Raw genomic sequence first — 13,321 nt, 5'->3', positions numbered from 1 at the left:
ATCGGAAATATAAGCCGTTTCCCAGTCGATGACAAATGACGTCAAACTCACGTGACGCAACGTTGCCTAGCAAAATACGCTGAAATGTTGAAAAATAAGTCATTTGTAAGACGTCTTGTCCACCGGAGTTTCGTCGGCCGTCTTGAAAGATTTCTCGCACCTTGTAGCCCTGCCCCCTCTTCTTGTTGGAATGTTCACACTCTGTTCTTACACTACACTGTTTACACTACACAATACCACAAAGTAATACAGTGCGATTTTGGATTTTTTTTATTTTATTTAATATTGGTTCGTTCTGAGCAGAAATGCTATTTTTCTGTTCCTACTCTGCTGCTTGACTCCCACCTCTTCAGTTCGAAACTTGATAACTTGAACTTGAAACTCCACTGTAGTGCTTAATGGCTGATATGAAAGTAGACACTCAGGGCTTGAAAGTACAGAATGTGCAGGTTTTCATAACTATTACATTAGTTGTGCTGTTAGTTTTATCTCAGGACCAGTGGCATTGTGGAGAGGGATGAATTACTTGCCCAGCAGGGGGCTCTAACACACCCCTCCCCTTTCTCATCGCTCTGCTGAACACGGAATCCTGATACTCTATGTACAGAAACCCAACCGTGTCCTGACTGACCTTATCCCAGACTTATAACAGCATCTGAAATAATTCAACTGTTTATAGAAAAGATCAACAAATTTTTCACAGCATACTTTTACATGGCTACGTGATTAGCTCCTTTCCAGATGTTTTTTTTTTCTTTCTTCTTCTAAACCTGGCTTCTAGTGGTTATCTCAGCGATCGTCACTTCCTGCACAAGGAGCTCCAGGAAGAGATGTCCATTAAGATAGCATGTCCAGGAAGTGACAAATTCTGGACGGTACATTTTAAAATAAGGTGTAGTGATTCGTTTATCTTTAAATCGAATCTTTTGTACAATAGCACTTCCTTACTTCTTGGTGTTGAATTAAATACACAAGAAATATTTTTACTCATCATCTGTTTTTAATAGACTTTTCGTTCTTTCTCTACTCATTTCAATATCAAAAATATTCAGAATTACAATCAGGTTGAAGTATGTTTTTGCACACACAAGGAATTTGGTACCAGCTGTTGGTGATCCTCAAGTACAGACATAAAATAACAACACTACAATTTTTTATTTTTTTAATTGGAGTTTTCACGATCCTCCCCCTCACGCTCTGGTGCATCGTGCTCTGGTACCCGAGTTTACTTCACACATGTTTAGTTTTATTTTCTGTTTTGTTTTTGTTTATCTGGTTCCGATTCATGTCCCTGTTTTGTTATTGGTTGATTCCCTGCTTGCGTCCTGATTGTTCTCATGTGCTTTCTTTGCTATTTATACCCTCAGGTGTCATGTCTTAGTCGTGAAGAATCAGTGTCGCATCCTCACCATCACCTTATTCCCTGTTTTGTAGTCTCTCGTATAACCGTAGCCTGTTTGCTTTCATATATACATAGCTCTCGTGTTTATGAGCTTTATTAGAATTATTTATTTCTAGAATTGTTTGCTAGTGTATTTATTAAAAGCTGCTCCGCCTGCGTTTATATCCGCCTCCATGTTTCCCTCTGCCCATGTGATGGAGGTTTCAACACCTCCACTTCGTGACTTAATCGATCTCTTGACACGCTCCTCTCCTGTTCCCTTCATGTTATAGATTTCTGAAATCCTGCGTCTTATTCTATCAGTTATATCTATCTCCGGTGTCACCCAGATCAGGATGGCTTTTCTTTAGAGTCTGGTTCCTTTCAAGGTTTCATCTCAGGAAGTTTTTTTCCTTCTCTTCAATGTTGCCTCAGGCTCGCTCATTAGGAATAAATATAAATTAAAATTTGAATTTTTTTTTACTCTGAGTTATATTTATATAATAATATAGTTTTATTTATTTTTTTTCAATAAAATTAAATTTATTTATATTTCTATAAAGCTGCTTTGAGATAATGTCCATTATTAAAAGGGCTAATACAAAAAATGTATTTTAGAAATTAATTATGCTATTATTGCTTACCAAAGAATTACTTATAAATATTTATTCTATAATTATTCTACTGAATGATTTAGTAAAAAGTGTGTGGCTTGGGACGTAATCTCCGTCAGTGATATGAGGAATACAATATAATTTAGTTAAGATTTATTGATAAATTTCATTCAGTAGCTCTTCCGAATTTTCCCTCAGGAAAATAAGACTGTTTTATTAATATATAAATCTTTCTCATTGCTTTATTAATTCCTTCGCTTGTTTTTATTAAGCTACGAGAAGGAAATAAGAAAACTCATTTGCCTTGATAATTAAGGCAGTAATCAAGGCCAACAAAGTTGCTTTGTTTGCCTTACCAGTAGTTAAAGTCGTGAGAACAGCGTTGCTAGGCGACCAGGCAAATGGACGTGGAGCATGGAAGCTAGCTAATAACCAAGGCTTTATCTAGCTAGCACATAGCTGTGGAGTCTTTTTTATGTGCGCTCTCTGACAATGTAAACAACACACAATCATGACGAGTGTCAATATTTACCTCAGATATGGTGTTGGATTACTAAGAAAAGCCTCCATATGACTAGAATTTCACTCTAATTAGACTTAGCATGGATGCTAATGAGAATCTCCATATGTTTTGCCGTCGTGAGAAACTTTACTTCAGAGCTCCGAGGTGTCAGGAAGACAGGAAAACGGAAATAAAACGTTCCGTTATCACAGTAAACATGACTACTAAAGAAGACCGGATGACAGAATTCTGTGTGTGTGTGTGTGTGTGCATGTGTATGTGTGTGCGTGTGTGTGTGTGTGTAAGAGGGTGTACACATATCAGTGTAGCCTCAGTTTCTAGCTCAGAGTCGTAAGTTCCTCGAGCCTATTGCATGTATCTGCCCCAAACACATGCTCACACACACACACACACACACACACACGCTCACTGTGCTGGTTCCTCTTCGTCGACTTTACTCAGTCAGCGTCTTTTGGCAGCCTGTCTGATCAAACACTCACTGAGAATTGTGTGTGTGTGTGTGTGTTTGTGTGTGTGTACATGATAGAGGAAATTGAGAGCGCGCCTTTCAGGAGATGTAAATACCTGTGTGTACAGAGTGTAGAATAATTGTCTCTCTCCCTCCCTCTCACTAAATTAGGTCATAACTGAGCACAGCCACATGAGAGCTGTCGCCCCGGAAACCAGAGATGCCCCATAGCACTCTGGGAGTGTGACTGTCTCACTCAGTGAGCAGTGCAATTAGTACACAAACACACACACACACACACACACACAGACTTTTTCTGTCTTCTGTCTCTCTGACAGAAGTGTTATGAAATATAGCATGTGTGTGTGTGTGTGTGTGTGTGTGTGAGAGAGAGAGAGAGAGGGAGAGAGGGAGGGAGGGAAAGAGAGATAGAGCGAGACAATGAGAGAGACAGATTAGGTGGGCTTGAGTGTGTGTGTGTGTGTGTCAAACTGTGTGCGTTTGTATGTTTGATGCACCCCTCTGGATTCGGACTGGGGGGTTTCCATGGTAACATGCAGAGAAAGATATAAACCCGAGTGTTAAGACATCTTCGATTTCTCTCTCTCTCTCTCCCCCTCTCTCTCTCCCTGTGTGTGTGTGTGTATGTGTGTGTGTGTGTCTGTTTCTGTGCCCTGGTCCCTGTATGCACGTGGTGTGCTTTTCATTCACACACACACACACACACACACAGTATATAGTGTATACAGTATATACTGTGTGTGTGTAATGTAACATTCATACAGTGTTTATTATGTGACAATTAATCTCTTTCTTTCTTTCTTTCTTTCTTTCTTTCTTTCTTTCTTTCTTTCTTTCTTTCTTTCTTTCTTTCTTTCTTTCCTGGATTCGCTTCCCCTCTCTCTCTCTCTCTCTCTCTCTCTCTCACTCCACCTCTCACTTACTTTCGTCTGTTTTCTTTATCTTTCACTTTCTCTCTTTTCTTTATCCTTTCTCTCTTTTCCTGTTCCCCCTTTCCCTTTTTTCCTCACTGGGACTCTCTGGTTCCACCCTCCCATTCTGTCTGTCTTTCTCTCTCTCTCTCTCTCTCTCTCTCTCGCTCTCTTGCTGTGTCTCTCTCAGGTGTAATAACAGGACCCAGTGCGCAGTGGTTGCAGGCCCAGATGTTTTTCCCGATCCGTGTCCTGGAACATACAAATACCTGGAGGTTCAGTATGAGTGTGTGCCATACAGTGAGTACACACACACACACACACACACTCCCCCTACACAGTTTCACACACACACAGAGTCTCTCTCTCTCTCTCTCTCTCTCTCTCCCTCATTCACAAAAACACATACGTAGACACACACTCTTCCTCTCTGTCTCTGTCTCTCTCTCTGTCTCTGTCTCTCTCTCTCTCTCTCTCTCTTTCTCTCTCTTTTACACACACACATACACACACACACACACACACCCACACACTGTTTTCCATAACATTTCTTTGCTATGTAAATCAGTATAATATTTATTTCAGTTGATTCTCATTCAGCAAACTAAACATTACAAACACACTGTATACAGTTTAGCGCTTCGGTCCTCGTTAAACACGACCTGGGCTTAAAATATCTGATCTGCGTCTCATTTCTTTAAATACAAATTTATGAACTCTATAACACATCTCCGAAATGTAATTGTAAAAAAAAAAACCTGCAGTAGTCACTGATTTCTATTCCTGTGTAATGGATTTGTTAATAAACTACTGTGTGCTTTCAGTGTCTTTTTATAGCGTCTAAACAAAGTAGAAGCATCCAGTAGATTCCTCATAATATTTGCATGCTGTATATTAGATATATGACTCATATTTTTAATGCTTTCTTATAAATAAATACAAAACATTGAAATTTAGAAGAAAAAAAAATTAAATCTGAGTTTATATAAACTTACTTTAGGACAGTGTTTGTTGTTAAAAAATTCATTTTTTTTTTTTTTTTTACATGTTATTGAATTTCATTTGGCTTGCTCATTAAGGATAAATATGAATTTAAATATTAAATTTTGTAACTTTTATTTTGAATTTTTATATTTCCATTACAATATCCATTGTTAAAAGTGCAAATAAAATTGATTAAATGAAATTGAATTGAATTTTAGTGTTCAGAGTGACAGAAGGGACCAAACTTTTGAGAGCACTAAATGCTTCTACTTTGAATTTTTAAAAAATATTTATGTCGACGGCAACTTGAGCGAAAAGTAGTAAATGAAATATTTACATGAATATCAGAGTTTATTAGTATTTGTGCCTCCAAGGTGGCATGGACTCTACAAGTGTGTGTAAGATTTAGATCTTACAGAACACACACTTCAATAGATGAGATTAGACGTGAGGAAAATCGGACCATTTATAAAAAGCAGTTATCTTGTTCAATATCTCACAGCTGCTTACCTTTAAATCAAGACCTCGGAATAGTACAGAATCTTTAATATTAAATATTCATATTAAATATTGAACATTTGCTCCCTTTGTTTTAAATATTTTACAATTTTAAAAAACCTTCTACTTATTTTATAATGAAGGTTTTTTCCAGGACGGTGTATATAAATGAAAATCTTTTTATTAGTATTAATAGTTAATTTAGCCGGTTGGCCTTAAAATACTTGCTGTACTGCTTTGTGGTGGGATTTTCAAACCTTTTGTAGACCTAATATCTAAATCTTTACAGTGTGGTTTGTTTAGATCAGCTGAGAGTCCATAATTTTTGCAAAGATATTAGAGATATTAGGCAAGTGAAGAATCTTGAAGTTGATGTGATGGAAGCAGGAAAAATGGGCAAGTGTAAGAATCTGAATGACTTTAACCAGAGCAAAATTGTGATGGACGACTGGGAGCATCAGAGCATCTTCAAAAAAACAGCAGGTCCTGTATGAAGTGATTAGTACCTACCAAAAAGTGGTCCAGTGAAGGACAACCGGTGACCCAGTGACAGGGCCATGGATATCAGACTCGTTGTGTGGAGAGTGAAAGTTAATCCCATCCGGTCCAATTACTGAATAAGTGAATGCTAGCTCTGGTAATAAAAGTGTCAGAACCTTAAGGCTAAAGAGAGGTCAGAGTGCTCATGCTGACTCCTGTCCACTGCTAAAAGCTCCTACAATGGACAAGTGAGCATCAGAACTGGACGATGGAGCAATGGAAGAAGAAGGCCTTATCTGATGAGTTACATTTTAAAGACAGCTGAGTGTCGTTTACCTAGGGAAGAGATGGTACCAGGATGCACTATGGGGAAAAGGCAAGCCAGAGGAGGCAGTGTGATGCTTTGACAATCTTTTTGGTGAATTCTAGTGAATGTTACTTTGACACGTACCACCTTCATAAACATTGCTGCAGACCAAGTACACACCTTCATGGCAATGGTATTCCCTAATGTCCTCTTTTACCAGGATAATGCTCCCTGACACTGCAGAAATAGTTCAGGAATGGTCTGAGGAACCCGACAAAAAGTTTAAAGCTCGGCTTCCAAATCCCCCAGATCTCAATCTGATCATGCTTCTGTTCACTTTTACCTTTTTTTTTTATCATTCTGTAAATGAATTTGGGAATGTAGTCAGAGGAAATAAGTCTTATTAGCTAATGCAGTCTGCTGCCACTGTCAGGTAAAAGAAAGACTTCAGAATTTTGGCCATAGCATACACTGCAAGATGGAAGCTGCAGGCCAGTAAACATCAATCCATGAGCATCCCTGGAGCCCGATTTTCGACACCGCTGTTTAGACAAGAGCTCTTCGGCTTTTTTTGTATTATGGCTGTCTTGCATGTGTTTCCTGGTAGTCCAGCATCAGGATCCAGCACTCTCACTGCCTGGGCCTGGGTTCAATTCCCGGGGCAAGAAATCAGCCACACCACTGGGGGGGTTAACTTTCAGCATTGGATAAAAAAGAAAGGTATCTGGTGTAAAACCAGTGCCAAATCAAAATATGCAGGTCAGATGATCCGCTGTGGTGACTCTGGACAGGGAGCACCCGAAGGACAGCAACAACAGGATGTCTGCTGCTAAGCAGTCGTGCCATATAGGATTCGTGTCCGTCACTGAGAAACACTCAATGTCTTCTCGATGCTGACTTTGTGGAAGCATCGCAGTCCATGTTGACATTGAGACAGATTGGAATCAGGCATTAGCAAGCATAAACTGCTAAACTGCAGCACGGACAAAAGTATTTACGATTGCCGGGGCTGCTATGTTAGCGAACGTGTGTAACTGTCCATCTGCTGCTGTCTGGGCACGTCGCCCTCCACCTGCCAATCATTGTGGGATGGAGTGAAGCGGTATGGAGAGTGTGTGTGTCACTGTTTTCCTGATTTCAGTGTCCCAGACTGAGGTAACCGTGGTAACAGGGACAATAAATCAGTATTGTGTGACTGGTGGAGTGGCAGCAGGAAAAGCCTGAAAACACAGATACACAAATATTCCTCACATACGCACACGAGTCATTGACCCGCAAACCAGACTGGCCGAGGATACACGTAACCCGTATACCTATCAATTTACTCGCTCGTACCCACATTCTCAAGATGGAGAACATGCGTCGATTTCTATGTCGAACCTGAAGCTGAGTATTAACTTTAGACGATTTGATCCCACACGCAAATCTGTTACCCTTCTTATGGACGCTAGCTCATAAAAGTTTTACGAATTCCTTTTCCGGGACTAAAGTCATCAAACTGTGACCCGATGAAAGGTGGCGAGTCATATAAAAAAAATCGTAAAGACCGCCTTTTCCTTTTAATGCGTCCGAGCGAGTCGTTTCTACATTTTATAAGCTCACGGAACAGTGCATGAGTTTTTTTTTTTTTTTTTTAAATAAATTACGATGGCATGCAAATTTTTTATAGCCAGAAAGATGTTTTGTTGCAGCTCAGCTTTGAGACAGAATGCTGTTAAACTCCTGTAATTATATATTAATTAAGACCTCATGATGATAAGGTTCAGTCTGACTGTAGAGATTTTCACACGTGAAAGAGATCCCCGGGTGAATATAAACCCAGAGTAAAGGAGATCCTGGGGTTTTATGGTTTGACGTTTCACACTGCTCATACTTTACCCGGGGTTAACAGTTAATCCTGACTTCTTCATAATCTGACGTTTCACACTGTACGTTCCTAAACCCTGGATTAACCTTCTTCTAATTTGCATATTTGTGCCATCAGCAGCCGTGATGGGATCGATACAGCATGCGACTGATTTAAATAACAGCTTGTCTCACATCTTTTGCATCGTTGAAGGGAAAAAAAGGCTCAGTATTTGGATATTTTTAAAAATTCGGGCTAAAATTTAAAAGATTTTATTATCTTTCACACCTTTGTAGTGTTTTTTGGCCTTGTTAAGATTGTTGTGTAGTTTGTGCAGGCGTTTGTTGGTATCTAACTTCTGCTAATTTGTCAGTCGGATCCTTAAACCATCTCATTATTATTTCTGACTGAGTTTGTACTGAACAGACTTTTCTCAGCATTACTGTAAATATAAAACCGTCTTCACACTAATTCCCATGATTTCCGTCACCATTGGACATCATTCTTTTATTTTTACCCTCAAAGCTGCTGTTTACCCGACACACAAGGGTTTATGTGTCTGTACAAAGCTCATGATATCAGACTGAAGCTCTGTTCACTTTCTGATTGTGTTTCTGTTGTGTAATGTTCTGACACCTCATCGTTTCACACTGTAGCACCGCACTGTGGAGTCAACATCACAAACAGTGCTGCTTCAGAGTAGAGTTTTATAACCTCTTCAATATTAAAGCAGTGCTTCTAAATTATACGTGTGAAACGTTCCCGTAGCCGGGGTTAAAAAAGGGTTTGGGGGTTTAATGACAGTGTGAAACGTTGTTTAAAATAATAAAATATTAAATATATAAAGTTGAAAAGTAACTAGCAACAGCTTTGTTTATCTATAAACAACCTAACAGGAAATTATCCTTAGCCACCAATAGGACTGGCCACATCTGGATGAATTTAATTTCGCATCATGCTGTCTCCGAGGGTTGCATTTGATGCTCTGAGAAATCTGACGATCCAGGATGCAGGACTCTAGTGTGCACAGGGTCAAATCTGCGTGTGACTTTTTCTTCTTCTTCTTTTTCTTCTTCTTCGACTACTGGACTGCAAAACCATTCGGTCTCAATCCTGTAGAAAACTTGTGAGATTATTTGGAACAGCAGATGAAACTTAAGATGGAAAAAAAAAATGGAAAAGTGGAATTGAATTGCAGCCAGTCAGTGGAAGAGTGGGCTCAAATTCACAAGGGCCCTTACCTGACAGGACTGGAGCTGTTAGAAAGGCGAGGGAAGGTGTAACCAAGTATCTAACCAAGTATCTGGAAAGAAATGACACATTTTTATATATATGTCCTCAGGCAGGTGTTGGTGAGAAACAGCAAGACCTGGAATAGCCAATCAGAGACAAAACACAGCTCAGGATGAATGGCAAGACTTTGCGAGGAATATACAGAAAGATAGTGTTTAAATAGGGCAACAAACAGGAATTGAACAGGAACTGAGCAACTGATTAGGTTTCTGACCTCTGCTGGTGGGGAGGGGTACTGTCCTGGTTCTGGTAGGAATGTGTCCACTTTAATAAAAAACACACATTTTCACCTGTATTTTCATGCAGTTATCTAATCATGCTAATCATGTGGCAGCAGCGTAAAAAAAATCACACAAATGCAGGTCAAGAGCTTCAGTTAATGATCAAATCAAAATGGGGAAAAGTCTGATCTCTGTGACTTGGTACCAGACACGCTGGTTTGAGTATTTCACGCATCTTCTTGATGAGAGAGATTATAGGAAAATAGCCAGACTGGCTTGAGCTGCCAGGAAGGATATAATAACTCAAATAATCACTCTTTACAGCCATGGTCAAACATCAAATCTTAAGCAATAGGAGCTACAACTTCAGAAAATCACATCAGTTTCCTCTCTAATCAGCCAAGAACTGGAATCTGAGTCTATCCTGGGCACAGACTCCCACATACTAGACAGTTAAAGACTGAAGTCTGAGCCCATGATACCTGTAGGTGTACAGGTATTCCTAATAAAGTGGACGGTGAGTGTATATTTTAGATATATTCCTGAATAAGAATATTGTATGTTCATTGCACACGGTTTCCGTCGTTGTTATTAAAAGAAAACGATCCATGCTTTATAATGAAATGCAACTTGTTTCCTGATCTGAGGAAGACGTCGTCGCTCTGAAAGGCAGTTCATGAGATTACTCGGACAAATGAGAGACAGCGCTTGCCAGAAAGTTCCATAGTGCAGCTCCAGACCGATTATGAACTCGAGCGACGTAGCTGAGCAAGTACACGGGTTCAGGAGTTGAACGAAGTTATGATCTGCAAAAGGCTATTTGCTCTAAGTGAAAAGAACAAGTTGTGATTACAAGTCCATCAAGAACTGTAAAGCCCTGACACACACAGACACACACACACATGTATATATGCATACAGGTAATTTAATTACCTCTGTGCCAGAGACCCTTGGGAGCAGGTTCCAAATGTTTTCTGGAGGATCTTTGGCTCTTTTCTTCTCCCCTGTGATGGAGCAGGTGGCTGTGTTCCAATCCGCCTCCCTGTTTTTGGCCCTGATGTAGGACATCTGCTTTATTCGCCTGTTTTTCCAAGTACAATGTACAGGTCAGGTCCAACATTTAGCTTAGCAAAACAGCCAGCGGGTGTTAATGTATTGTTTGGTCTTTATATGGCATTCATTGCCAGTCAAAGGTGTTTGAACATGTGGAGGTTTAAAAAACTGTTACTGCCAATTCAGTAAGGAAAAAAATCATACATTTTTGTATTTAAGAAATTGTTTGTTGTCCTTGTTTGCTCTCCGATTCTAATAAGACTCTAAATGAGTGTTTATTTTGTGCAACTGGTTTGAAACATTTACTGTGCCTTGTTACACTGAACCAGATTTCCTGTTACATCTGGATTTATTTCTTATATCTATTTAATTATATGGATTAGACTTCTTGTAGTTCAATCCAAAATACTAATCCAGGATTCCTACATGTCAAATTGCACATATAGACAACCAATATCACTTGAAAATCTCGCCTTCAAGCAAATTTCACTCTGGCAGTTTAGTCTGAAACTGAGCATGTGAACCAGGAAGCACAGTGCCGTTCAAAACCCGAGGCTACCTGTAGGAGGTGGTGTGAGTTCGGTTGCACAACACACGTGTACATAGCATGTGGGGAACTAGGGACATGGGAACGATATGGGACACAGAAGAGGTGAAAAGCTGTACAGTAATAGCACCGAAATAATAAACAAAACTATATGGATATGGTTGTGTTCTTTATGCACGTTTGTCATAAGGTAAGATGAATCAAATGCAATGATGTTCAATAGAGTCGAGTTTGCGTCGAAATGATTGGCATTCCAATCATTTCCATGGCCACAGGTGTATAAAATCAAGCACCTAGACGGTTTCTACAAACATTTGGGAAAGAGTGGGTCACTCTCAGGAGCTCAGTGAATTCAAGTGTGGTACTGTGATAGGTAGCCACCTGTGCAATAAGTCCATTTGTGAAATTTTCTCACTGCTAAATATTACACGGTCAACTGTTAGTGGTATTATGACAAAGTTGAAGCAATTGGGAACAACAGCAACTCAGCCACCAAGTGGTAGGCCATGGACAACCACAGAGCGGGGTCAATAGCTTCAGACCTCCAAACTTAATATGGCCTTCAGATTGGCTCAAGAACAGTGCGTAGAGAGCTTCATGAAACAGGTTTTCATGGCCGAGCAGCTGCATCCAAGTCTTACATCACCAAGTACAATGCAAAGTGTCAGATGCAGTGGTGAAAAGCAAGCCATCACGGGGAGACGTGTTCTCTGGAGTCCTGACCTCAACCCGATAGAACACCTTTGGGATGAATTAGAGTGGAGACCGCAAGCCAGACCTTCTCGTCCAACATCAGTGCCTGACCTCACAAATGCACTTCTAGAGGAATGGTCAAAAATTCCCATAAACACACTCCTAAACCTTGTGGAAAGCCTTCCCAGAAGAGTTTAAGCCGTTATAGCTGCAAAGGGCGGGACACCTCCATATTAAACCCTACAGATTAAAAATGGGATGTCATTAAATTCATGTGCATGTGAAAGAAGAAGTTCCAAAACTTTTGGCATTATAGTGTATATATACTTTATTGATCCCATGAGGGAAATTCTTGAAATATGTTCATCAAATCAATCCTCTGGCTTGTTGAGTGTCATGTTTACTCCTCGTACTGTATCTGGAACTTCAAACTCTATACATGTCCATGGGAAACGCTGACACTCCAGCTAAAGTGCTTGAAAGCTTAACAGAGGTGATGTCAAACAGCAGCGCTTGATGAATAATGGGAGGAGATTTAAACAGTAACACAGGGGTAAGGAGAGATTCGTGTATGATACAGTTATATGATACATAGACTCAACCAAACTGAAGACTGGACGAAGCCCAGGTAATATTTTTTTTTTTGTAATCTAAACAGTCCAGTTTATGTGCCACTGTGAGGAGGTTTAATGAGTTTTGCTTTTCGGATGAAATGGATAGTGAGGGTATATTTTAAGGATAGAACTGAAGACAAATATAGATATGTATGTTTTTTATTAATGTTATTATCCATCATCAGTCTTGGTGGGCATGGTAGGTTGGAGGTTATCTGGTTTGCCTCATATCTCCAAGGTTGGGGGTTTGATTCCTGACTGTATGGTGTGTGTATTGGGTGTAGGGGGGTTGCATGTTCTAACTGTTCTTTGAGGGTTTCCTCAGGGTTCTCCAGTTTCCTTCTCCAGTCAAAAGGCACATGTTGTAGGATGACTAGCTTCTCTAAACTGTCTATAGTGTGTGTGTGTATGATTGTGGCCTGTGATATACTGGCATCCTTGTCCAGGGCATCCCCTGCCTTGTGCTCCGAGTCTCCTGGGATAAACTCCAGGTTTCCTGCAACCCAGTAGGATAATCGATGTAGAAAGTGTATGGATGGATCATCGGTCTTTTGATCTAAACACTGCCTCACTGATCTAGACGTAAATAAAAACCAAACCAATAAAACAAAATCAAGACTCAATTGTATACTGGATTGATTCTGAATCATTACTATGAACTTATTGTTTTTTAATGTTCACATTTTTTGTATTGTATGACTCAATGCCAATGAATAACAAACCTGGAAGAGTGTCATGTGGTACTATAGGAAGCCATGTGACTCGGCCCCTTTGGCTAAACTCCACCCCCTACAAAACCATACCCACTTTCCTAATCCCGAAACATTTTATATCCTGCAAATATTCAAATATCACTGATAATTACTCTTATATAATACGAATATATT

At 39.8% G+C, this 13,321-nt stretch overlaps 1 protein-coding gene across 6 annotated transcripts in view; it reads left to right on the top strand.

Annotated features, from left to right (window-relative positions):
* Positions 1-13,321, top strand: part of adgrl3.1 (adhesion G protein-coupled receptor L3.1) — a 221,147-nt gene that overhangs the window by 70,929 nt on the left and 136,897 nt on the right. For all 6 annotated transcript variants that reach the window (XM_058384529.1, XM_058384528.1, XM_058384526.1 and 3 more), the window contains exon 4: positions 4,089-4,198. In XM_058384529.1, coding sequence (XP_058240512.1) covers positions 4,089-4,198 — 110 coding nt within the window. The remainder of the gene's footprint in view (positions 1-4,088; positions 4,199-13,321) is intronic.

This window comes from Hemibagrus wyckioides, linkage group LG29 (genome assembly GCF_019097595.1).
Source record: "Hemibagrus wyckioides isolate EC202008001 linkage group LG29, SWU_Hwy_1.0, whole genome shotgun sequence".
NCBI lineage: Eukaryota > Metazoa > Chordata > Actinopteri > Siluriformes > Bagridae > Hemibagrus > Hemibagrus wyckioides.
The sequence above is the reverse complement of the archived record's forward strand: the minus strand, read 5'-3'. Positions and strand labels throughout refer to the sequence as shown.